General features: G+C 42.7%; 1 protein-coding gene across 1 annotated transcript in view; it reads right to left on the minus strand.

The window, feature by feature from the left end:
* The window catches only part of LOC137378068 (protein-glutamine gamma-glutamyltransferase 2-like), a 59750-nt gene that overhangs the window by 9722 nt on the left and 22077 nt on the right, over positions 1–27951 (minus strand). The window contains exons 4-11 of the mRNA XM_068048134.1: positions 27034–27152; positions 26102–26230; positions 13098–13275; positions 8200–8335; positions 6735–6838; positions 4919–5161; positions 1751–2020; positions 678–838 (exon numbers count right to left, since the gene is read on the minus strand). Of these exons, the coding sequence (XP_067904235.1) occupies positions 678–838; positions 1751–2020; positions 4919–5161; positions 6735–6838; positions 8200–8335; positions 13098–13275; positions 26102–26230; positions 27034–27152 (1340 nt within the window). The remainder of the gene's footprint in view (positions 1–677; positions 839–1750; positions 2021–4918; positions 5162–6734; positions 6839–8199; positions 8336–13097; positions 13276–26101; positions 26231–27033; positions 27153–27951) is intronic.

Genomic DNA, 27951 nt, shown 5'->3' on the forward strand with positions numbered 1-27951 from the left:
CTTCTGGTCACCATATTATAAAAAGGACACAGAGGTGCCGGAGAGTGTGCAGAGAAGATTTACAAGGATGATACCAGAAACGCATGCCAAAAGTGTCTTTGTGAATAATTTTGCAACACTCCTGTGAAGCGCCTTGGGACATTCTGTTACAATAAAGTCACCATATAAGTTGTCATTCTTTTATTACAAATTGACTGGCTACCGATTTTATTTATTTTATTTAGAGATACAGCACTGAAACAGGCCCTTGAGCCCACCGAGTCTGTGCCAACCAACAACCACCCATTTATACTAACCCTACAGTAATCCCATATTCCCTACCACCTACCTACACTAGGGGCAATTTACAACAGCCAATTTACCTATCACCTGCAAGTCTTTGGTTGTGGGAGGAAACCGGAGCACCTGGCGAAAACCCACACGGTCACAGGGAGAACTAGTAAACTCCGCACAGACAGTACCCAGAATCGAACCCAGGTCCCTGGAGCTGTGAGGCTGCGGTGCTAACCACTGCACCACTGTGCCGCCCGATTTCATACGCCCATTTTACAGCCCTGCAACTAAGCCCAACAGTGTAAAATCTGCCCTAATATAACGAGAAAGAGGGGAAAATAAAACTATCAGTGTTCACCTCCAACATGGAAATTCAATGAGGTGGGACAATTCCTGACCATTACCTTAATTATTAGGGGAGGGTTGATAAGAGCAATGTCTGATATTGCAGATGCACTGCTTTCTGTTGATACATCAGTTACAAGAGCTATCAGCTTCATCAGATTGTATATGTCAGGGAACAATCCATATTCTTTGTAGTTCATTTTCAAAGGGATTTTCATAACTGCAAAAGATCAAGAAAAGAAAAAAAGGTTATATGACGTGGTTAACTTTTGCATCATAGCATCTGAAGTTATATTGATAAAAATATAATTTAATAATTTATAAAAAACTTTAAAATTCTAACCTTAACACACACCATCCAAATCAGATCTCCTTCCCACCCTGGTGACATCACGGATGGATATGAGACCTCATTGCAATGAGGAACAATACTTCAGACAAGCTATTACAAAACAGCCTGCCCTCAGGAAGCCAATTAGGTAGATTGTATACATAGAATCCAGATAGGTCATGTGTTTCCCACCATGCATTTATCAAGATTAGTTCAAATTTAACCAGGTCCCAACAGATTAGATACTGGAAGCTATTGATAACAATATTAGCAAAGAAATGCCTAACGTTTGGATGGCATTGCTTTAGTATAGGTTATTATTTTAACAGTTAGGCCTCTGTGAAAATAATAGATAAAAGAATGTCATATGAAAACAACACCTCAAAGCATTTCACACAAATTATAGTAGCAGCATGCTATGCATGTGCGTACGGCAGTTAGTCTGCACATAGCAAGATCCCATGAGTGGCAATGAAATGGATAACTAGTTAATCTAAATTGGTGTGCTGTTTGAAAGAAGAATATTAACAGAGACAACAGGGGAACTCCCCGCTCTTCTTCAAATAGTGCTAGGCGATCTTTAATATCCACCTAAGCAGGCAGACACCAATTCATTCAAAGGACAGCATATCTGATATTGCAGCAATCCCTCAGTACTTCACTGAGTGCTAAAATCCTGAAGTGTCGCTTGAACTTGTACCATGACTATTTAATAGTTGGTCCAAGCTGATAAGCACTAATCCCTCCAGCAATACCACAAATACTAGCCACTAGGTTTAAGTCTAATAGCTCTTTCATTACCTTCATTGGGAGGAATTGTGATCTCCTGTTTATGCTTCTTGAAACATTGGTTCTCAGATACTCCATTGTACTTTCTTTTCTTAGCCCAAAAGTTGAGATTGCAAACCTTTTGCTCTGAAGTCTTGTTGGAAACGACCATGGTGACGGAAACTGGTTTTCCATTGTAAGTGGGTAGGTCAGGGATCAAACACATACTTAGCGTCTTGTCTGGTGTTGGATCATCTAGCATCCTGTTAGCCTTTTTAAAAACCTCTGCTTCTTGAAGGGAGCCTTGGAGTGAGAAAGAAATGAGTACTGTTGCATACAAAACTAATACATTTCCTAGCTTTAATCATTCAGTCCATTGATAAACTGTGTTTCTGACAGTTTCATAGTCAGTCCCATTCATAAATTAAACAGCTAACTTAAAACTGGATCCTTTAGTACATGGTCTGCACATAAATCACATTCTGATCACAGTTTGCACATATCTAACTGTTATACCATTTATTCTCCTGTTATAAAATAATTTAGTTAATTTGTAACCACTGTAAAAATCATCTATCCATGGTTAATATATTACCCATATATCCAAATGAGCCCTTATCTTTTGTAACAACCATTTGTGTGGCATCTGAGCAACAGCATTTTGAAAATCAAAATATATTACATCTACCAGCTACCTTTAGCTACCCTGCTGTTGCTTGCTCAATAAATTCGAATAGATTTGTCAAATATGATTTCCTTTTCATAAAACCATGTTGATTCTGCCTAATCATATGATTTTCTGAGTGCCCTGTTATCACTTTCTTAATAATGGATTCCAGCATTTCCCTAGTACTGATCTCAGGCTAACTGGGCTGTAGTTCCCAGATTTCTCTCTTCCCTCCTTTCTTAAATAGCACTGTTATATTTGCTACTTTCCAATTCCAAAGGGACCATTCTAAAATCTAGTGAATTTTGGAAGATCAAAACCAATGCATTCAGTATCTCAGCAGGCACCTCTTTTAGAACCCTAGGATGTAGGCCATCAGGTCCAGTGTTTTTGTTGGCTTTTAGTCCCATTAATTTCTCCAGTACTTTTCCTTCAGTAATATTAATTACCTTAATTTCCACACTTAGACTGGCAATGTTGAATGCGTTCAAGTCTTCAGAAGAAGGAATTTTCCTCCACGCAAGATCAGATGGCAGGTTGTTCAACCTTGCCCGTCTAAGAATGAAGACCAAAGTACCGAAGGTCCTCATCAGGGAGCTCCTCTTTGCTGACAATGTTGCATTAACATCCCACACTGAATAGTGTCTGCAGAGACTCATCGATAGGATTGCGGCTGCCTGCAACGAAGTTGGCCTAACCATCAGCCTCAAGAAAACAAACATCATGGGACAGGACGTCAGAAATGCTCCATTCATTAGTTTCGGCGACCACGCTCTGGAAGTGGTTCAAGAGTTCACCTACCTAGGCTCAACTATCATCAGTAACCTGTCTCTTGATGCAGAAATCAACAAGCGCATGGGAAAGGCATCTCTGCAGAGACTCATCGATAGGATTGCGGCTGCCTGCAACGAAGTTGGCCTAACCATCAGCCTCAAGAAAACAAACATCATGGGACAGGACGTCAGAAATGCTCCATTCATCAGTTTCGGCGACCACGCTCTGGAAGTGGTTCAAGAGTTCACCTACCTAGGCTCAACTATCATCAGTAACCTGTCTCTTGATGCAGAAATCAACAAGCGCATGGGAAAGGCATCTGCTGCCATGTCCAGACTCGGCAAGAGAGTGTGGGAAAATGGTGCACTGACACAGAACACAAAAGTCCGAGTGTATCAAGCCTGTGTCCTCTGTACCTTGCTCTATGGCAGCAAGGCCTGGACAACGTATGTCAGCCAAGAGTGACGTCTCAATTCATTCCCTCTTCACTGCCTCCGGAGAATCCTTGGCATCAGGTGGCAGGACCGTATCTCCAACGCAGAAGTCCTCGAGGCAGCCAATGTCCCCAGCATATACATCCTACTGAGCCAGCGGCGCTTAAGATAGCTTGGCCATGTGAGCCGCATGGAAGATGGCAGGATCCCCAAGGACACATTGTACAGCAAGCTCATCACTGGTATCAGACCCACCGGCCGTCCATGTCTCCACTTTAAAGATGTCTGCAAACGCGACATGAAGTCCTGTGACATTGACACAAGTCATGGCAGTCAATTGCCAGTGATCACCAGAGCTGCTGGACAGCCATCAAGGCGGGGCTAAAGAGTGGCAAGTTGAAGAGAGTCAGCTGTTAGCAGGAAAAAAGACAGAAGCACAGGGGAGAGCCAACTGTGCCCCGACAACCAATTTTATCTGCAGCACCTGTGGAAGAGTCTGTCACTCTAGAATTAGCCTTTATAGCCACTCCAGGCACTGTACCACACACCACTGACCACCTCCAGGCGCTTACCCATTGTCTCTTGAGACAAGGAGGCCAAAGAAAGAATTTCCACACTCTCATTAAACCCTTGGTTTCCCATTATTTCTGGTATATTTTCTGTGAAGAAAAACAAAAAAGTCTAACATCTCTTCTTTTTATATTCCTTGCTAGTTTACTCTCATTCTATTTTCTCCCTCTTAATCAATTTTTTGATCACATTTGCTGGTTTCTAAAATGCTCTTAATTTTCAAGCTTATTACTCTTCTTGGCAACCTTATCAGCCTCTTCATTTAAGCTCATACTATTCTTAACCGCTTTGGTTATCATAGAGTTTTCATTCCTCAATGGAATGCTTATTCGTTAAGAATTATGTTTTTTTTAATGTTCGTGCTGCTCATCTACAGTCATACTTTTTAATCTTATTTGTCAACCTTCTTTACTCAACACAGCCCTCAAACATATGTAATTGACTTTATTTAAGTTTAAGACTCTAATTGAGCACTTAAGAACGTCATTCACGAACCTAATCTAAAATTCTACCATATTATTATCACTTTTCCCCCAGAGCAGCCCATAGTCTGAGTTTACTAATAAAATCTGTCTCATTATACAAGATCTAAAACAGCCTGTTTTACAAACAACATATTACCAATTGCTCGCAGCAAAATATATTTGAACTCCTGCCTATTTTACAGCAGGAGTAGGAACAGCATTATATACATTTAAAGATTAAACAAATTTACTTGGCCATTCTTTACTTTGCACTAATTAATTTTGTTCTTACCATCGGGATATTTGTAATTGCTTGTGATGTCCTCACGTTCTTCGGAACCACACTTCTTCGTGCTTATTTTGTGGCCAACACGTAAGTTATCAACTTCCAGCATCATCTTCTTTCCTCCTTCAAAAACCAGCCAATCCACACACCGGGCATTTACCTCAGCAAAAACAAATGGGATGTCGTAGCTCAGATCCATCTCCCCTTCTTTGATGCCGGTGATTGAAGCTGGGCCACAGCAGTAGGTTCCTTAAAAAGCAAGGAAATTAATAAGAATGAGTAAATTATGGTAATATAAAATGAACAGATACTTGAACGGTTTATTCCTTTTTATGTGTACTGTATTTAAACAGGATATCTGTCATTGGCATTGGGAGCTGCAAACACACTGCCCAAGAGCCATTCCTTTAAAAGGCAATTTGGAGACCCTGGAGCTTAATTACTCTTTGGTATCTCACCATTGCTATCAATTATCCTATTTACAATCTATGCAATCATTTCACTGGGGCTAAAAGGATTAAGATATGAGGACAGGTTGCATAGACTAGGCTTGTATTCTCTTCAATAAAGAAGATTAAGGGGTGATCTAATTGAGATGCTTAAGACGATTAAAGGGTTTGATAGGGTAGATAAAGAGAAACTGGGCTGGATTTTACCAGCCCATTGACATCGTGGATCATGACAGGGAGGCCCGTAAAATGCTTGCGGGAGCGGCCCGCCACGACCCATGATGCCGAGAAGGCACTGGCGCATATTACTGGCAGTGAGGCCTCGGTGCGGATCCCCCGTCGCCAAGTGGCAGGGCCATCATTTAAATATTGAAATTAAGCAAAATTAATGTAAATTGCCTTAGCTGTTCTCGGCGGTCGTCCCACATCGATTTTATGGCCGCTGGCCGCAACTCGCACGTCCTCGGGACTCCATATGGTGATCTGAGGCGAGACACAGGTGGGGGGGGGAGGAATGAAATTAGCAGGGGGGGGTGGTGCAGAGGAGCGTGAAAAACAGTATTCATGGGCTGTGGGGATGGTGGGAAGGGGCTGAAGGACAAATGTGGTGAGGTTGGGGGGGGAAGTTCGTGCTGGGGCTAAAATACATTTCCATCAGATCTGACAATAAAAAGACCATTGTGGGGGTTGGGAACGGGCCCACATCTTTAAATGTTTTATTTTAATGACGTGTTGGTATAATGCTTTGAAAATGTAAATTTACCTGAAGGGCTCCAAGCCCTTTAAAAATGGCACCGGCGCCTGTGAGATGGCGCCAGACGCCGTTACCGGCGACGCGGCAGCCGCCCCCTCTACATCATCGGGGGCGGCCGCTCCGCCCCCCTCCATTTAAATGAGCCATACGCGTAATATCATGGGGGCTCTGCGGCAGCGCTTCCATGTCGGAAGGCTGCCAACTTCAAAGTGTGACCCCACAGAGTGCAGCGCTGATAAAATTCAACCCATTATTTCCTCTGGTGGGGAAATGCCAGACAAAGGGCATAAGCTGAAAATTAGAGCTTGGCCATTCATGTCAGAAAGCACTTCTTCACACAGAGGATAGTGGAAATTTCAACTCTTTCCCCTGAAAATCTTTTGAGGTTGGGTCAATTGAAAACGTTAAAACTGAAATTACTAGATTTTCATTAGCTAAGGGTATAGGATTATGGAACCAAGGCAGGTAGATGGGGTTAAGATCAAGATCAGCCATGATCGAATTGAATGGCAGAACAGGCCCCAGGGCCTGAATGGCTGACTCTTGTTCCTTTGTTCCTGATATGTCATAGTTTATTCATAATGCACACAATGTCCCCTAATCATCTTTTTGTCTTTACCTTCACTTTCCTCCTGTGGTGTTGCATCCACTGCTTGCCATCCACCATAGCCTACACGTAAGTCAGTTCGTGCCATCCAACTTTCATCCCACACGTGGAAATTCCTAAAGTAAATAAAAGAGAACAATCTCATATCGCTGAAACTCTCACAGAAATAAATCTATTAAATAGTTGGAAAATGATGTTATATCCAAGCTGGTGGAAGCAGTACATATACTGGCATTTTCCTAGCAGCAAACTGCAAATATTGACACATTCCCAGAAATCCCATGGTAATATTAATGTACTTATAGAGACTTCCTGCAAATATTGACACACTCCAGAATGGTCTTGTCTAAAACATAATGTCAGTTATCCAAAAGGATATAATTGCAGAAAATATTTATTATTATTACACAGCAACAGAAAGATTCTGCTATTAAGTCAACAAATGCAGAAATCTGAAGATCACATCGACTAGCTGAGATTCCCTCAAGTGAGATTCCCTTGAGTCCAGAACCCTCAGTTTGAGAACCTCTGTGATCTTCTGAGATATGTCACTAGAACATACATATTGATTCCTAAGATTGTCTCCAACTGTCATAACTTCAGCCTCAACTTGCCAACTTCAAAGTTTCTGATCATCATTCAAAATCAAGAACCAATTAACCTCCAATTCCCAAAGTTGATGGACTTTGATGATCCGTATCCATGTGCATGTTTTGTTGCAGTTAAGATTCTGAATAAAAAATTGATCGCTTATTACTCCAAACAACCACGTGTGGCCAGACAACCACTGTCTGTAATGCATTCAAAGCTTTGCATATATTGCACACTTACTGTCTCCATTAACCTTACATTCTTTCCTACACTTTTTTATTAATCCTTATAATGGCAAAACCTTAGGTTAACATTTCAGGATGGGCAATGCTCATGTCAACATTCAGCTGTAATTGCTGATCCCCGACACAAGATGGCTGTATTGAAACCCCTCCAATTGTCCTATGTCTTTGCATAATTGCGGATTAAGAATCTCTTTTGTCTCGGCTCTGCTGCCAACCCAATTGTAAGCAACTTTTCAAATTGTATATTAACCTACTCAAAATATTGTCTGCCAGCCACTTTTCTGATGTACTGAAATACTCACTTGTCCCCATTCCTGTTGCAGCTCTTAAAACTGCTGCCAAAGTATTTCCCAGTTCTGCTCCATCACTGGCTTGGCCTTGCTCCTGGCTTCATTATGCCTCATGTTCCTTCCAGTTCATTTTCCCTTTTCCCTTCTCTTAAGTTTTCCCTCTGCCTTCAGATTTAAATACTGGCTGCCAGACATTTTTTTTACTATGGAAAGTATTCATCCCACTGGCACAAAAGATTGTTGCCATAAAGTTCTCTTCATGTCAGGTTTAATAATAACACAAGCATTATGTTTTTAAGAGTGCATTTGGTAACAAGGTATTGTTCTGTTTGAATATTAATTTTAACTCACCAAATGCTATCATCTGATTCTCCTGTGTTGAACCCTTCTACATGATAGTACTCATCAATGGATAAGTTTGCATCAGTATCATGAGCAGAATCAAAGTTTGTGACCACACGGGTAGGTATTCCTAAACACCTCAAAACTAAAGCAAGAAAGAAAAAGTTATTAATTTACATCTAATACATGTTTTTCTACTCTGGAAGAATAACTATCCTAATGTTCTCAAAAAGCAAATTCTCAATCAAATTGATCATTTTACATTTAGATGCATATTATATAGGCTTGTTGACAATTTAGACCTAAAGATGTTTGTCACTGTGAACCTTAATGTTTATGACAAATGTGTGATACTGGCCAGCAATTTAACATGTGGTATGGACCTAAAATTACTTTGTCAGTTCTGACACTAACAAAATGGCAAAATAAAATGTTACTTTGATGTGAATAATGTAACTAGCAATTAATATGGAAGATTGAGTAGCAATCTTTATTGCAACCGTGCATCACTGGTTTGTTATATTAATTCTGTGAGGTTATCTTGATCTTCTGCTATGACATTGACAGAAGATCAACAAAGACCCTGTACAAATGGTGCAAACATGCTTTTTTAGACATTTTTACCATTTCTCCAGGGTTTCCATAGGAACACAGGAACAGCAATAGGCCATTTAACCCCTCAAGCCTGTTCCATCATTCAAAGAGATCATGGCTGATCTGCAACCCAACCCCATGTACCTGCCTCTGCTCCATAATCTTAATACCTATACAAATATCTATCAATCTCAGCTTTAAAATTAACTATTGATCTATCAATTGCCATTTGCAGAAGAGAATTCCAAACTTAGACCACAGTTTGTACGGAGAAGTATTTGCTAATTTCACTCCTGAAAGGTCTGGTTCTAATTTTTAGACTAGTTCTCGAATGCCTATCCAACAAAAATAGCTTTGTTCTATCTACCCTATAAGTTTCCATTAATAACTTGAAACTTTGACCAAATAACACCTTAACCTTTTAAATTCCAGGGAATATAATCCTAGTTTGTGCAATCTCTTCTCATAATTTAACCATTGGATTCCAGGTATCATTCTAGTATACCTGCACCGTGCTACCTCCAAGGTCAATATATCCACCTGAAGGTGTGGTGCCTAGAACTGCTCACAGTACTCTAGGTGTGGTCTAACCAGCTGAAACATGAACGTAGAACATAGAACATGGAACATAGAACAGTACAGCACAGTACAGGCCCTTCGGCCCACGATGTTGTGCCGAACCTTTAACCTACTCTAAGATCAAACTAACTATCTACCCTTCATTCCACTATCGTCCATGTACCTATCCAAGAGTCACTTAAATGTCCCTAATGTATCTGCTTCTACTACCACCACTGGCAGTGCATTCCACGCACCCACCACTCTCTGTGTAAAGAACCTACCTCTGACATCTCCGTGAAACCTTGTCCAATCACCTTAAAATTATGCCCCCTGGTGACAGCCCTTTCCGCCCTGGGAAAAAGTCTCTGGCTATCAACTCTATCTATGCCTCTCATCATCTTGTACCCCTCTATCAAGACACCTCTCATCCTTCTTCGCTCCAATGAGAAAAGCCCTAGCTCCCTCAATCTTTCTTCGTAAGACATGCCCTCCAGTCCAGGCAGCATCCTGGTAAATCTCCTCTGCACCCTCTCTAAAGCTTCCACATCCTTCCTATAATGAGGCGACCAGAACTGAACATAATATTCCAAGTGTGGTCGAACCGGGGCCTTATAGAGCTGCAGCATAACCTCGCGGCTCTTAAACTCAATCCCGCTGTTAATGAAAGCCAACACACCATACGCCTTCTTAACTACCCTATCAACTTGGGTGGCAACTTTGAGCGATCTATGGACATGGACCCCAAGATCCCTCTGTTCCTCCACACTACCAAGAATCCTGTCTTTAAGCCTGTATTCTGCATTCAAATTCGGCCTTCCAAAATGAATCACTTCACACTTTTCCAGGTTGAACTCCATCTGCCACTTCTCAGCCCAGCTCTGCATCCTGTCAATGTCCCGTTGCAACCTACAACAGCCTTCCACACTATCCACAACTCCAGCAACCTTCGTGTCATCGGCAAACTTGCTAACCCAGCCTTCCACTTCCTCATCCAAGTCATTTATAAAAATCACAAAGAGCAGAGGTCCCAGAACAGATCCCTGCGGAACACCACTGGTCACCGAGCTCCATGCTGAATACTTTCCATCTACTACCACCCTCTGTCTTCTATGGGCCAGCCAATTTAGTATCCAGACAGCCAACTTTCCCTGTATCCCATGCCTCCTCACTTCCTGAATGAGCCTACCATGGGGAACCTTATCAAACGCCTTACTAAAATCCATATACACCACATCCACTGCTCTTCCTTCATCAATGTGTTTTGTCACATCTTCAAAGAATTCAATAAGGCTGGTGAGGCATGACCTGCCCCTCACAAAGCCATGCTGACTGTCTCTAATCAAACCATGCTTTTCCAAATAATCATAAATCCTGTCTCTCAGAATCCTCTCCAATAATTTGCCCACTACCAACGTAAGACTGACTGGTCTATAATTCCCAGGGTTATCCCTATTCCCTTTCTTGAACAAGGGAACAACATTTGCCACTCTCCAATCATCTGGTACTACTCCAGTGGACAGTGAGGACGCAAAGATCATCGCCAAAGGCGCAGCAATCTCTTCCCTCGCTTCCCGTAATATCCTTGGGTATATCCCATCTGGCCCCGGGGACTTATCTGTCCTCATATCATTCAAAATTTCCAGCACATCCTCCCTCTTAACCTCAACCTGTTCAAGCATTTCAGCCTGTTCCACGCTGTCCTCACAAACGACCAGGTCCCTCTCACTAGTGAATATTGAAGTAAAGTATTCATTTAGGACCTCCCCTACCTCCTCCGACTCCAGGCACAAGATCCCCCCACTATCCCTGATCGGCCCTACCCTCACTCTGGCCATCCTCTTGTTCCTCACATAAGTGTAGAACGCCTTGGGATTTTCCTTAATCCTACCCGCCAAGACTTTTTCATGTCCCCTTCCAGCTCTCCTAAGTCCATTCTTCAGTTCCTTCCTGGCTACCTTGTAACCTTCTACAGCCCTGTCTGATCCTTGCTTCCTCAACCTTAAGTAAGCTTCCTTCTTCCTCTTGACTAGCTGTTCCACATCTCTTGTCATCCAAGGTTCCTTCACCCTCCCATCCCTTCCCTGCCTCATCGGGACAAACCTATCCAGCAGTCGCAGCAAGTGCTCCCTAAACAACCTCCACATTTCTGTCGTGCATTTCCCTGAGAACATCTGTTCCCAATTTATGCTCCCCAGTTCCTGCCTAATAAATAGCATTGTAATTCCCCCTCCCCCAATTAAATATTTTCCCATCCCGTCTGCTCCTGTTCCTCTCCACGACGAGAGTAAAGGTCAGGGAGTTGTGATCACTATCACCGAAATGCTCTCCCACCGAGAGATCTGCCACCTGGCCTGGTTCGTTGCCAAGCACCAAATCCAACATAGCCTCCCCTCTAGTCGGCCTATCTACATATTGAGTCAGGAAACCTTCCTGGACACACCTGACAAAAACTGCTCCATCCAAACTATTTGCACTAAGGAGGTTCCAATCAATATTAGGGAAGTTGAAGTCACCCATGCCTACAACCCTGTTACTTCTGCACCTTTCCAAAATCTGCCTCCCAATCTGTTCCTCCGTGTCTCTGTTGCTATTGGGGGGTCTATAGAAAACTCCCAACAAACTGACTGCTCCTTTCCTGTTTCTGACTTCCACCCATAATAACTCAGTAGACAAACCCTCCTCGACAACCTCCCTTTCTGCAGCTGTGATACTATCCCTGATTAGCAATGCCACTCCCCCACTTACCTCCCTCCCTATTCCTTTTGAAACATCTAAACCCCGGAACATCCAACATCCATTCCTGCCCCTGTGATATCCACGTCTCCGTAATGCCCACAACATCGTAGCTCCAAGTATTGATCCATGCTCTAAGTTCATCACCCTTATTCCTGACACTTCTTGCATTAAAATAGACACACTTCAACCCATCATACTGGCTGCAACTTTGTCGTGTCAATTGTTTAACCTTTCTCACAGACTCTCTGCACTCGGTATCTGCCTGTTCAACAGCTACCCCAATCACTGATCCGTAGCTCCGGTTCCCATCCCCCTGCCAAACTAGTTTAAACCCTTCTGCCTCTTTTCTAGTCCTCTAGATATAAAGACCAGCATTCCATTAGCCTTTTTGTTTATTTTCTGGTGCCAGTTTCCCACACCAATCCTTGAGCCTGAATTGGAACCCAGTTTTCCCACATTACTACTCCTTCAGCCAATCTTATGTCTGAGAAATCTCCCCTCCCCCACCCCCACAATTGAATTTTCAGGTACTTAAACATATACACCTGGAATTTTCATGGGGGTTCTCCTGAACTCCTGCCATAACTTTAGCAGGGATTGGCAAAAACCCTGGAGAAATGACATAAAGAGCAACTGATGTTGCTCCCACAGGATTTCTGCTGACCTACGACTAAACTATTGTTAAATCAGGTGAAACTAAGGAAATTCCACCCCGTGATATTCTTTCACTAACCATTAAAACATGTTCTATAAACATTTGTCTATGTACATATATATTTTGAAATGTTTAAATACATATCCATATTTCAACTGTAAGTCCTTTTATTTGCATGATACAATACTAATTGCCTCTCTACAGGCTGAATTTTACCATCCCTCTGACATCAGGGGTTGTGATGGGGGGGCCCGGAAAATTATATGGCGGGGGCTCAGCGACGACCGATCTGTGCGGGCGGACCACCAACTTCAAAGCGCGCCACCGCGATTTGCATCTCGCTCACAAAATTCAGGCCTACCTGTGCAGGTGACTGCTGCAAAGACCCAACACTGCCCATAGCGTACTGCTTGACAGCCACTGTTATTCCATTGGCGAAGGATTGCAATACTTCCATTCCATCTCCCTGGAGATGTGCCATCAGAATATGGTGTACTCCATTTGCCAAGAATTATTCCAGTATCATCATTACAATTCACCTGAAAGGATAACAGTAAATTTGTGGTGACATTATTGTGAAGTCATGATAGCAATGAAGAAGACAAACTCATTGATGGGACCAGCGACTGAAACGTATTAGACAATTTACAGCCGTTTACAAAGGTGGCTTACTGAACTCTCCTTTTTTTCTGGTATGAGCACTCACTAGGGTCTACTCTTTTACAATAATTTATAGGATCATATTGGTCCCACATTGCATTGTTATTTATGGGATCTTGCTAAACACAAATTGGTTGCCACACTTTCACTTCAAAAATATTTTATTGGTTGTGAAGCACTTTGGGATGTTCTGAGGGCATAAAAGATGAGTTTATAAATGCAAGTTCCTTTTTTCTGTTAGTTTTCACTTCATGCTTTTATTTACAATCTTCTAGAATCCTAATTTTGCAGCATATAACTCTTACTGTTCTCCATCTCTCTTTTTCTTTTAAATTTGTTGATGACATGAACCGACCTTCACCTTCACCTTGATTTCTCAATAATACATCAGGAACGTCCCTTGTTTCCAATGCTGGATCTTCATTTACTGCAGTGGTTTTGTTTTGTGGAGCTCAGGATATCCTGGGACAGCACGGTGGGGGAGGCAGGTAGGGGAGACCCTCCTTCTCATCTGCTGTGCCTAGGGAACTGAGTGATGTCACCCTGACCCCCTACCCCAGGTATGCCAGTGAGGGAAGATCTCCCCTTATTTGAGCGCAGTGCTGTCATCCACATGTCTGAAGCAAACACATGAAAATTGAAACTAATGTGAAAGGTCACCAGAAAAGACAACATCCAGACTGCGGAAGAATAAAAATGTTGGAGTCAAGATAGTGGGAGGGAATTATGAGGGGATGAAAGAATGCAATTTGCAGGGGTGAGGGTGACTAGCTACTGATCAGACCCAAATATTGGATTGATTCTAGTGATGCCTTCAAAAAAAATATAAGGGAGTCTATAATATGGCTCACCACACCAGAATACATCGATGACCATAAAGGATCACTTAACAGGACCTGGCTCAGAATTAGCTATCACCTTCCCTTTTAATCACACTCAGCCAAGAGACTGAGGGATTGATTAGAGGATGCTCAACAATGACAAAATGTACTCTGGAGGAGCGCAAGAGAGTAGTTTTGAGAGCAGTATAATAGTTAATCACTTGTTTCCACCAGCTAATAATAATGCTGACCTTTATATCTGGAGGACGAGAATACCAGAGGATAGAAGTCATTCTTTAGTTATGAAAAGCACTCACTTGACCACACTAGGGGTACTGTGAGCAGTTCCGGGTATCACATCTTAGGAAGGATATACTGAGCTTGCGTGGGTGCTGTAAATGTTTATCAGAATGATATTTGGATTCCAAGGGTTAAATTACAAGGAAACGTTACACAAATTGGATTGGATTCCCTGGAATTTAGAATGTTAAGGCGTGATTTAATCAAAGTTTTCCAGATATTAAGGGGAACTGATTGGGTAGGCAGAGATAAACTATTTCCATGGGCTGGAGAGTCCAAGATTAGAGGTCATAGTCTAAAAATTACATCCAGACCTCATTGAATAGTGAAACAGACTCAAGAGGCTAAATGGCTTCCTCCTGTTTCTATGTTTCAATATTCCCTAAAAATGTTATTTTATTGTTCATTAACTCTCCTCTCATTATCAGTATCAGATTTGTTCCTCCTCCTTTCCTGAGGAAGTTGCTTCAGGCTGGTTCTGTCGATGTCAGGCACCCTCTAGTCCTTTAGGAAGAGAGTAGCTAAAGTAAACATTGGTCCCTTAGAGGATGAGACTGGGGAATTAATAATAGGAAATTAGGAAATGGCAGAGACTTTGAACAAGTACTTTGTATCTGTCTTCATGGTAAAGGGCACTAAAAGCATCCCAATAACAGTAGAAAATCAGGGGGCAAAAGGGAGGGAAGAACTTAAACAATCACTTTCACGATAGAAAAGGAACAAGGAAAACAAATGGGATTAAAGGCTGACAAGTCCCCAGGCCTGATAGCCTGTATGCTAGGGTCTTAAAAAAAGTGGCTGCAGAGATAGTGGATGCACTGGCTGTAGTCTTCCAAAATTGCCTAGATTCTGGAAAGGTCCCAGCAGTTTGGAAAACTGCATATGAAATGCCCCTATTCGGGAAATGAGTGAGATAGAAAGCAGGAAACCATAAGCCTGTTAGCCTAACATCTGCCGTTGGGAAAATGGTGGAATCCATTATTAAGGGTGTAGTAGCAGGTCATTTAGAAAGTCATAATACAATTAGGCAGAGTTAGAATTGTTTTATGAAAGGCAAATCATATTTGACAAATTTATTAAAGATTTTTGAGGATATAACAAGCAGGATTGATAAAGAAGAACAAGTAGATATAATGCATTTGGATGTCCAAAAGGCATTTGATAAGGTGCTATAAAAGGTTACTGCACAAGGTTAGAGCTCATGGCGTTGGGGGTAATAGCATGGATAGAGAATTGGCTAACGAACAGAAAACAAGAGATAAATGGGCCATTTTCAGGTTGGCAAACTGTAACTAATGGGGTGCCACAGGGATTACTGCTGTTGTTACGAGCTCACAAGTCAACAGTCTTGCTTCTATTGTGTCTTTAATGAACAGACCTGTAATGCTGCCTGCAGTGAGTGCCTCATGGTAGAGGTCACATGACTACAACAAGCCAGGAGGCACATTAGTACAGTATTGCATTTCAATCGCAAACAACCCCCTTTTCATAAAAAAAACCCCCCAAAAAATTGCATGCAATATCATTTACACAATGAGTTGCCCAAGTTACCCCTATGCACCCAACTGTTCTCATGAATTAGCAGTTTGTTATTCTCGTCAGTCTCTGCACATGCATTGCACACATAGGGCTGAATTTTACCAGCCCCTCGAAGCCACGGATCGCGGCGCGGGGGCCGGTATAATGCTGCAGGGAGAGGCCCGTCTTGACCCGTGCCGTCGAGATGGACCCGCCGCATTTTACCGGCGGCGGTGGGACCTCGGTGCAGCCGGCGGTACCACAATTAGCATGTGGTAAGGAGTACCTACCTACGTTGATTATTCAGCCTGCCACCTCTCCACTGACACTGCCGGATTTTACGTTGACCAGGCAGCCGTCACGTGCCATCCTGTTCACGAACTGAAAAGCCAAAGGGCCCTCACTCTACATTACCGAAGGGAGGAGGGAGGAGGGATACACAGGGGTCTAACTCTACATTCTTAAAGGGAGGAGAAAGAGAGGGATATGCAGGGGTCTAACTCTGCATTCTTAAAGGGACGAGGAGGGATATGCAGGGGTCTAACTCTGCATTCTTAAAGGGAGGAGGGGGGGTTACACATGGGTCACACTATGCATTCTGAAAGGGAGGGGGTCTGGGATTACAGGAGGGAAAGCTGTGCTGGCACGAAGGGAGGTACCATGCACCATCCCTCCGTTAACAGTGTACGCTCTGTGTTTGTGAGGGGGCAATGGCACACTAGTCACCCTGTGTGTGGGGAGGGTGCCAGAAAGGGCAGGGGCATTAAGGTTTTATGAATGATGGGGACAATCGATTCAGCTGGCAGGATCTTGATGTGGTCATGTTGTTCCACTCTGAGTGTTGGCCAAGATGGGCAATGCCATGGCACGCCAATTAGTTGATCCAGGAAAGCAGCTGATGTACCCGTTAACAGCAATCCATGCTCTGTTAGGAATCTTCCAATACATGCAGGGTTCAACTTTATTTATCACATGGAAATAGGTATGGCTCGTCCTACATTGTGTGATCCTCTGCATGTGAGGATCTGTAGGCACCAGAGGCAATATCAACAGGTAGGTGTGATCCACATAGAGGCCCCCGGTCGTGAGCAGCAGCCCCCAAGGGGAGCTTGCCATTACGGCTGCCATGCATCTACAGGCCCCACATGACATGCCGTCGGATGTCAGAGCACCAGTGTCAGAGGAAATTGTGCATATAGAAAGGGTGGTGAAACGTCTCCATGCCCTGCTCCATGACCTGCAGCCCATGAGCTCCGGTGGGCATCCCATGCCTTTGTTCCTCATAGTGTCAGCAGTTCTCAACCCCGATGCCTCTGTAGCCTTTTAGGGGCCCACCAGAGACCTTCGAGGGGTCACATAGTCAGCATTGTACCGCTGCATCAGGGAGGTCACCAATGCTCTGCACTGGAGGGCCAGTGAGGATGTTCGCTTCAGGATAGACTCACAGCCAGGCCCAGAGGGCCATTGGTTCTGGCACAATTGCCAGAGAACCATAGGTTGTAATGTTCATAGACTGCACATATGTGGCCATCAGGCCTACAGCCAGGCTACCACCTGCAGACATCACTATTAAAGGACCCCACTCAACCTAGGTGAAGCTGGTATATGAACACTGCAGATGCTTGCAGCGAATGTGTGACCACTTCTCAGACAGCTGCCATGACACCTAGGTTTTGCGCCAGTCCCAGCTGACACCTCTATTCACTGAAGTGGCTTAGAGGGAGGGGTGACTTCTTGGAGATCAGGGAAATCCTTTGCAAACATGGCTCCTAACACCGGTGAGAGACTCCACCACTGCTGCAGAGGTGAGATACAACGCCAGCCGCTGAGCTCCATGAGCCACCATTGAGCAGGAGATTGGCATGCTGAAAGAGCACCTCCAATGCCTGTATGGGTACGGTGATGCCATGTACTACGGGCTGAAAAGACCAGCTCCTTTCTTTGCTGCTCTGCGCAACTACGCACCCAATAGGGGCAAGGCCTGACATGATGAGGAGAAACATCAACAGGATTCCTCATCAGACTATGAGGACGTTGAGAACCTACAATATCAAAGACACATGGGAGGGCAAATGGCACCCAGGCTCTGCACGCAGGACTAGCAGTGAGCTACGGACGTAGGGAAGTGGTTTATCAGACAAAGGCTGTCTGCTCCAATGGGAACCCACATGAGCTCTGCAAGCCACACAGCATCCTCACTCATCTGCTGTGCACCAGTCTACATCTGCAGCATCCCTGTGTAAACCATTAAAGGGAGCAGCTGACTGAGCCAATGTCCATGTCACTGCATCCATTACGCTCATGTGTAATGTAGGCATGGCAATGATGTCATTGGATACGTTGGCTCTTCTGAAGGGCCAACAGTGCAAAGGGATGTGACATTGGCGCTACATGCTAGCACACATCATTCATACAGAGAAAAAGACACACATGTTGGTGAGGAACATTTAGTGAAAACGTATTTACATTGCTGTGAAGCCCGTGCATTCCCATTTGTGTTGGTGTGCTCTCTGTGAACCTCTGTAATATCTTTTCTGGTGTATTTAAGTCTGACGTCCTGAAATGTGCAAATTTAAGATTATTCACCCAGGTGCAGCACGCCTACAAGAAGGAATATTACATTTGAGTGGAAGAAGAGGATCGCAGCTTCACAGGACACTGGGACACAGCAGGGTAAGTATGTGGCAGCAAAGCAGAAAGTGCTGGGGTAACTCAGCAGGTCTGGCAGCATTTGTGGAGAGAGAAGCAGAGTTAAGTTTCAGGTCTGTGAACTCTGTGAACAGAGTCTGTTAACTCTGCTTTTCTCTCCACAGATGCTGCCTGACTGGATTTCTGCAGCACTTTCTGCTTTGCTGCCAGATTGACAGCAGCCCCACTCTTCTTTGACAGCTGTCAGGAAGCAGGTGTTGGGGCACTTAAAATAGGGCCCCAGCACCTGCTGCACAACTGTCAAAGGGTTCCTCACTGCGCCGAATGTCCCGCCTCTCCCCACATAATATCGCGGGGGCTCTGTGGCGGCCACTAAATGTGGGTGCCATGATGAGTTCAAAGCGCGTCAATAAAATTCAGTTCATAGTCTTTAAATCATGTCGGTCTCTTAATGGTGCACATGCACATTGTCGTTGGCTGTGCCTCTGATTGATTTTCTTTCTTCGGGGAGTGTCGTTCCCATGTCACTAGTTGCCAATGTAACTGTTGCTGTTCCATTTCCATTGTTCGGGTGCTGTGGACCTCTGGGGCTGATGGTTGATCTGTGATCTGTGCAGATGGTGAGTTCACATCTTCCTGATCAGCCGCCTGCATTGAAGGAAACTTCTCCAGTTGTGCATATGTGCCTGCGGCTGTGACGGTATCTTTGGTCCTTCACTTCCACGCATACGATCGAGGTGACAACTGCTCTACGTAGGTCCCAAGTTGCCACTTGTGCTGGTTCTTACTGAGTGCATTGAAAGTTTGTACCGTAACTGTGTCATAAGAGTTTTGTTTTTTTAAATAAAACTAAGAGGTCTGTGTGCGTTTAAGAATGGAAAAACAGAGCTTTCTGTGAACAGTGACTGCAGAGACTTGTGGTATTTGAAGTCCAGACTGCAAGGCAATTTGTATCCAAGCAACCAGAAGGTTTTACGACTATCTTGTGACTAAGGTGTTGTTAAAAAGCTAGTTTCACTTTTGGGTTGTTCAGTTACTGCTGGAGACTGGCCAGGAATACAGCCCAGAGAAAACTCTTTCTCTTGAAAAATAATTCCTGTATCAAGTAAAATTCTAATTTCTTCATGAAGTGAACAGATCTTTGAAGGAGTTGCAAATCTCACATATGGGAGCCAAAACCCTTGTTGCTGTGTATGCCTGAAGAGATGAAAAGACCCAGAAAAAAAGGAGTTGCTACATTCTGTGGAGAAACACTGCTTTGCTGAGAGGAAACCTGAATTGTTGAAGGTAGCAAGATTCCTATTGTCTCCAGGCTCTCAAAGATCTCTGCCTCAAGAGTGATTTTTGTTTTTGTGTGTTTGGAGAGATCCTGAGGACTCAAGAGGGTTTCTACCGTTAGACTGCTACTTTGAAATTAAATAGACCTGTTGCTACAACCTATTGCTGAAGGAGCTGTGTGACACCTGCTGCAGCCGAACTACCTTGAACATCTACCTACCACAGACTAGTCATTAATTTCACCTGGAGATTTAGAGTGGCATCTGTCTATTCGATTCTGGGACACCTCACTGATCTGGAAATATACTACCAGAAATTACAACCTGGTTATTTTATTATTCCTAAGAAACTGTTGTAAAGTCAATATATCCGTTTTCCCCGGTTAACCATTGGTAATTGAATGTACGTGTGTGCATGAGGGTTAGAAAGATTAAGGAGTTACAAAATCTTTTCATACATATAGATCCATCTCATTATCGTTCAAAACTTGGTTTATTAATAAATAGTTCATTTTGCTGTTTAAAGAAACCGGGTTTGGCGTGCTTTATTCTGGGGATAAATAAAGTGATTAATTTGGCTATTTTTCCAGTAGGTGGGAAACGTTACTGTGGTAATTGAATGCTGTGACCTGTGGTGTAATGGGACTGAATTAACCGTGCATTACTCCCACCTTGGTCATAACAACTGGCTCTCCAATGCTCAATTCTGGCAATGGTTCGGCAGTTTTGCCAAAATGAAATTTGGCTTTGTGCCATTTCACCTTGATTTTGTCTTCCTGCTCTGCCGAATCAATGCACTCCTTCCCCACAGCCTTCACCTCGGGTGCCTGAGCAGATGGCTGCCAGATCTTCCTCTTCCTCGCCACCTGTATGACTTGCATCACATTGAGACTGGCAAAGGCATTCTCATTCCAGTGCCGCGCCTGCTCCTGTAGGCCATCTCCTGGGTTTTCTCTTTCTTAGAGGACGAGGCTTTTGCAAGGCTTTCTCCTGTGCAACTTCTCCCACCTTAATTATCTGCTCTGTCTTTATTTTCTTCTTTTTCATTGCTTTCTTCCTTAGACTCTTTTTGCACGTTGAGGGTTACCAGTCAAAGCTTTAGACTTGCTTCGGCAGAGATGAGTGACTTTTACTTGCCATCTAGCAAACCGTATAACCAGAGAAGTAGAGAGGGCTTTAAACTAAACAAGGGGGAAGAGGGATCAAGCTTGGGTAGCTGGAGCAAATCAAGGGGTAGAGTAAAGGCAGGAGAGCAGAATAGTAATATGGGAAATGAAGGTCAGAGCATGGCAGGAAGGGACAGAGAGAAAAAGCCTAAGAACACACCACCAGTCAAGACTAGATGCTACAAAGATAACAAAAAGAACAAAACTGAAGTTTCTGTATCTGAATGCATGTAGCATTCATAACAAAGTAGATGAATTGTTAGTGCACATTGAAATAAATAAATACGATCTGATAGCCATTATGGAGATATGGCTGCAGGATGACAATGATTGGGTCCTCAATATTGAGGAGTATATAACATTCAAAAAGAATAAGAAGCTAGGTAAAGGTGGAGGGATAGCATTGTTAATCAAGGATGGCATTGGTGCAATAGTTAGAGATTACCTTGGTTCAGGAGATCAGGATGTCGAATTGATTTGGGTGGAGATCAGGAATAGTAGGGGAAAGAAGCCACTAGTGGGAGTGGTCTACAGGCCCCCTAACAGTAACCACAATGTAAAAAGAAGTATCCAAGAAGAAATAGTGGATGCTTGTGATAAAGGGACGGCAATAATCATGGGTGATTTTAATCTACATATAAACTGGAAAAATCAGATTGGCAATAGTAGCCTGGAAGAGGAGTTCATAGAATGCTTTTGCTATAGTTTTTTAGAGCAGCATTTTCTGGAACCAACCAGAAAGCAGGTTATATTAGACTTGGTATTGTGTAACTTGGCAGGATTAATTAATGACATCAGAGTAAAGGCACCTCTAGGTAGCAACAACCACAATATAATTGAATTTTACATCAATTTTGAAAGATAGAGGAGTGGGTCTAAGACTAGTGTTTTAAACTTTAGTAAGGGCAACTATGTGGACATGAAAGCTGAGCTAGCTGAAGTGAACAGGGTTACTAGGCTAGGAGATAGATCGATAGAGAAGCAGTGACAGACATTTAAGGGGATATTTCAGAATACTCAGAATAAGTATATTCCTACTGTAAAGAAAAATTCTAAGGGGAAGACCCACCATCCGTGGTTAGCTAAAGAAATTAAGGAAAGCATCAAACTTAAGGAAAAAGCATATAATTGTGCAAAGATGAGTGGCAGGTCAGATGATTGGTCAGAATATCAAGAACAGCAGAGAATGACTAAAAGATTAATCAGGAGAAAGAAATTAGAGGACGAGAGGAAGCTTGCTAGAAATGTAAAAACGGATAGCAAGAGTTTCTACAGGTATTGAAAAAGGAAAAGAGTTAGTAAAGTGAGCATTGATCCTCTAGAAAGTGAGAATGAGGAGTTAATAATAGATAATAAGGAAATGGTGGATGAAATAAACAAATATTCTGCTTCTGTCTTCACTATAGTGGATACAAAAACATTCCAGTAACAGTTGTAAATCAGGAGGTGGAAGGAAGAGAGAAACTTGGTGAAATTACAATCACCATGGAAGCAGTACTGACCACACTAATGGAGCTGTGAACTGACAAGTCCCCGGGTCCTGATGGGCTTCATCCTAGGGTCTTAAAAGAGGTGGCTAATGAGGTCGTAGATGAGTTGGTGTTAATTTTTCAAAATTCATTAGATTCTGGAAAGGTTTCATCAGACTGGAAAGTATCAAATATAACCCCTCTATTCAAGAAGTGGGGGAGGCAGAAAACTGGTAACTGTAGGCCAGTTAGCTAGATGTCTGTCATGGGGAAGGTGTTAGAATTGATCATTAGGAGGCTATAGCTGGGCACTTAGAAAAACTCAAGGTAATCGGGAATAGTCAGCATGGTTTTGTGAAAGGGAAATCATGTTTAACCAATTTATTGGAGCTCTTTGAAGGAGTACCATGCACTGTGGATAAAGGGGAGCCCATTGATTTGCTGACCTTGGATTTCCAGAAAGCATTTGACAATGTGCCACATCAAAGATCATTGCGCAAAGTTGGAGATCATGGTGTAGTGGGTAACATATTAGCATGGATAGAAGATTGGTTGGCTGGCAGAAAACAGAATGTATGCATAAATGGGTCCTTTTCTGATTGGCAGGATGTGACGAGTGGAGTCTCACAGGGGTCTGTGCTGTTTTTACAGTTTTTATCAATGACTTAGATGAGGGGAGCGATGGCTTGGTAGCTAAATTTTCAGATGGCACAAAGATAGACAGGAAAGTATGTTGTGAAGAGGACATGAGGAGGTTGCAGACCAATATAGATAGGTTGAGTGAGTGGGCAAAAATCTGGCAGATGGAGTATAATGTGGGAAAATGTAAAGTTGTTCACTTTGGCAAGAAGAATAAAAAAGCAGAGCATTACTTAAACAGGGAGCAACTGCAGAGGGATCTAGGTGTTCTCGTGCATGAGTTACAAAGGGTTTGTATGCAGGTAAGTAAGTAATAAAGAAGGCTAATGCAATGCTATCCTTTATTACGAGAGGAATTGAAAATAAAAGTAAGGATGATATGTTGCGGTTATGCAGGGCATTGGTGAGACCACATCTTGAATACTGTGTGCAGTTTTGGTCTCTTTATTTAAGGCAGGATAAGGATGTGAATGTGTTGGAAGTGGTTCAGAGGAGGTTTATTAGATTGATACCTGGCATGAGCAGGTTGTCTTATGAGGAAAGGCTGGACAGACTGGGCTTGTTTTCACTGGAGTTTAGAAGAGTGAGGGGAGACTTGATTGAAGTATATAAGTTCCTGAACAGTCTTGACAAGGTGAATGTAGAAAGGATATTTCCTCTTGTGGGTGAGTCCAGAACTAGGGGGCACTGTTTTAAAATTAAAGGTGCCCTTTTAGGACAGAGACGAGGAGAAATCATTTCTCTCAGAGGGTTGTTCCACTTTGGAATTCTCTGCTTCAGGAGGTGGTGGGGGTGGGGTCATTGAATATTTTTAAGGCGGAGGTAGAGAGATTCTTGTTAGGCAAGAGGATCAAAGATCATCGGGGGTAGATGGGAGTGTGGAATTCGAGACAAAAACAGGTCAGCCATGATCTTATTGAATGGTGGGAAGGGGTGAACTTTAAACTTTGTACAGTCTTGGGGGGAAGGTCAGATTTCAAAGGTAAGTGTTTTTAGGGGGAAAGGGCAAACACTTAATGTAATTTTTATTGGGGTGGGAAATGGGTGTTAGTATTTTATTTGATACATTTTTGGGGGGTGTATCTTTAAAAATGTAATTTAATTTAATTTAATGGCAGGGCTGGCTGCCCTTTAAAATGGCACCAGCGCCCGCGCACAGGCAGCTGCGCCATTGCTTGCGTCAATTAGCCCGCTCTCTCCACATGATTGGGGGTGGGGTGGTGGGCCACCTGGCTATTTAAATGAGCCACCGCGTGGCAGGGTGCGGCGACTCTGTGGCGTGTGGTCCACGAGTGGGCTGCCATTTTTTCGCTAGCCACCAAAAACAGCGGCCGGCTTTTAAAATCCAGCCCACAGAGTCTGCTAAGGGATATAGATCGGTTAAGTGAGTGGGGAAAAATGGTAGTTGGAGTATAATGTGAGAAAATGTGAGTTTATCCACTTTGGTGGAAATAGTAGAAAAGCAACATATTATTTAAATGGAGACAGGCTACAGAATGGTGCAGTTCAGAGGGATTTGTGTGTCCTCAGACATGAATCATAAAAAGTTAGCCTGCAGGTACAGCAAGTAATTAGGAAGGCAACGGAATGTTGGCCTTTGTTGCAAGGGGCATGGAGTATTAAAGATGGGAAGTCTTGTTGCAACTTTAAGGACTTTAAGCTGACTTTAAAGACAGCTAGAGTACTGTTTACAGTTTTGGTCTCCTTATTTAAGGAGAGATATACTTGCATTGGAGGCAATTCAGAGTAAGTTCACAAAGCTGATTTCTGGGATGAGAGGTTTGTCTTAAGAGGAAAGGTTGAGCAGGTTGGGCCTATACTCATTGGAATTTAGAAGAATGAGAGGTGATCTTATTGAAACATTCTGAGGAGGTTTGATAGGGTAGATGCTGAGAGGATGTTTCCTCTCGTGGGGGAAGCTAGAACTAGCAGGTCACAGTTTCAGAATAAGGCATAGAATAAGCAGGAATTTCTTCTCTCAGTGGGTCATTAATCTTTGGAATTATCTACTCCAGAGAGCTGTGGAGGCTGGGTCATTGAATATATTCAAGGCTGAGTCAGTCAGATTATTGATCTACAAGGGATTCATGGGTTATAGGGGAAAGACAGGAAAGTGGAGTTGAGGCTACAATCAGTTGAACCATGATATTACTGAATGGCGGCACAAGCTCAATGGTTTGACTGGCCTACTCTGTTCCTATTTCTTATGTTATTATGTTGGCCCAAGGTGGCCATTCTTCATGGATGATCCTATATAATAAGTATTGGCAATTAATGTAGGTATTACATCAAACACAGTTTTATATTTAACAGACATCAATATGAATGTAACAGGAATCATGAGACAATCCTAACTGATTTCTCTATTCCTTTACCCAGAAGTTGAGGCATTTCTGGCAGAGATCAGTTAGGTCATCACAGACTGGAAATCAAATCGAGGCCTTCAAGTTTACATCAAGTTTACACAGTTCAGAATACAGTGGTGAAGTGGTTAGCACTGCAGCCTCACAGCTCCAGCGACTTGGGTTCAATTCTGGGTACTGCCTGTGCGGAGTTTGCAAGTTCTCCCTGTGACTGTGTGGGTTTTTGCTGGGTGCTCTGGTTTCCTCCCACAGCCAAAGACTTGTAGGTTGATAGGTAAATTGGCCATTATAAATTGCCCCTAGTATAGGTAGGTGGTAGGGGAATATAGGGACAGGTGGGGATGTGGTAGGAATATGGGATTAGTGTAGGATTAGTATAAATGGGTGGTTGACGGTCGGCACAAGCTCGGTGGGCCGAAGGGCCTGTTTCAGTGCTGTATCTCTAAATAAATAAAAAATAATTGGAGAAGCTGTACCTTTAGCTTTAACATATAAATGCTTACCATGGCAGACACAGTTCTGGCGACGTAAACAGGAGAACCTCTTTTCTTAAGTGCCTTATTTGGGTGTTTCAGATACTTGGGTGTTTGGTCCAATAATTTAAGGCAGATGTCCAAAATGTCTTCTTCAAACTGGAAACATTATCACATATATCAATTAGTAAATAGTACTAGAAAAGATTCATTAATTTAAGTTCTGGAGTTACTCTCATGCTACCATATTCCATTTGATTTTATTTTACTTTTCTGTATTAGTCAGTAACGTAATATATCAACTGTCTTCTTTTCTCTTGCTCTTCCCTGCATCCTTAAACGCAATACGCTGACTTCTAAAATGACCCATTCTTTCTCAGGGTCTCAGAATTAACAAACTGCTCACTTCCCTTAAACTGTTCTCCTCCAATCAAATTTCAGAGTTTTAAATCCAACCTTGGAATCACCACTTCCAATTTACCTCATCTTCTCTCCTCGTTTCAACACTCAAGAAAGGTATACAATACTCGGCCTACTGCAGTCTTCAATTCATTTAACTGTTCCTGTGGTGTAGAACAGGATACTGTGCCCGTGCTATAAAATGCAGCTGTTCACTAACTCCAGATGCAATACCAATTTGCAGACTTGTGGATCAATAAGGGAAAGCCAGATCTTTCAATGCAGCACTTTATGTACAGCTTTATTGCAGAGATTTAGATAGTGTGAAAAACTGTACAGTTTGGTAGCTGCCCTGATTGGTATTCAACTGCTAAACAATACTATTCAAAGGTATAAAATATTTGTGTATCTCTTGGAATTAACACTTTGTAAGTTGAATTTGATCTTATATCAATGATGTAATTTGAATTAAAACAGAATTTCTGCCAAACCGTATCATTAAAAGTGTAAAAATCTTACTGGATTAAGACAATGCACCATAAAGTTTTCTCATTTTCATATACCTGTCCAAAGTTCCAAGAAATATTACTTATGTAGTTGCTGCTACCAACATAAATAATTCCATTTTCATTCATCACATATTCATCTCGCTGAGGATCACTGTTCAGAAAGACGTCATCCTCTGAAAAGATAAATTAGATGGGAGAATAATAAAATCATTTGTGATGCATAAATAGGGCCAGACCAAATTCACAGGTTTGAAAAATGCGTCATAAACCGTGAAATGTCGCATCCTCCATGAAAGCGTCCATTTTGTGAACCTTGCGCATTTTATTCATTGACACAAGGTTCAACTCACCGATTGCTGGTCATGTTGCAAAAATCATGAGTTTTAATGATTAACACAAGACTCACCTCACTCATTGGTAGATGAGGGAAGGCTTCCAGTGCAGTTTTGAGAGTAGCAGTCTCAAGTATTAGCAGACAAGTGAGAATCTCAGAATGAGCAAATCAAAAATGTGATGCATGACGGCATCACATCGAGTGAAAGAATTTGGAAGCCAAATTTAGCATGCTGATGGTGGAATACTGTTTTGTACAAGCTGCAATGTTTCATTGGATCACACACAGCAGGCAATGGCTCAGGGTCACTTAGAGTTGAAAGCTATCACATCAGAAAGAGAGCATCCGACACCACACTGCTGGAAAACAAACACGCAAAAAACAAGCAACAATTTCACCTCTTTTTAAGAAGTCGACAAGAGAGTTGAGAAAATCGTCGGTTGATTACAATGGAATTTGTGAATGCTTTTGCAAGTGCCAAAATACCATTGGAAAAACTTGATCACCCAAAGCTGAGGGCATTCATTTAATGTAGTGTGCAAAATGGTGGTTGCCAAGTGCAAATAAACTACGACAGTACCATCTACCAAATGTTTTTGGACACATTGTGAGGAGATGAAGTCTCAGATCAACATATG

Source organism: Heterodontus francisci, chromosome 16 (genome assembly GCF_036365525.1).
Source record: "Heterodontus francisci isolate sHetFra1 chromosome 16, sHetFra1.hap1, whole genome shotgun sequence".
Taxonomy (NCBI): domain Eukaryota; kingdom Metazoa; phylum Chordata; class Chondrichthyes; order Heterodontiformes; family Heterodontidae; genus Heterodontus; species Heterodontus francisci.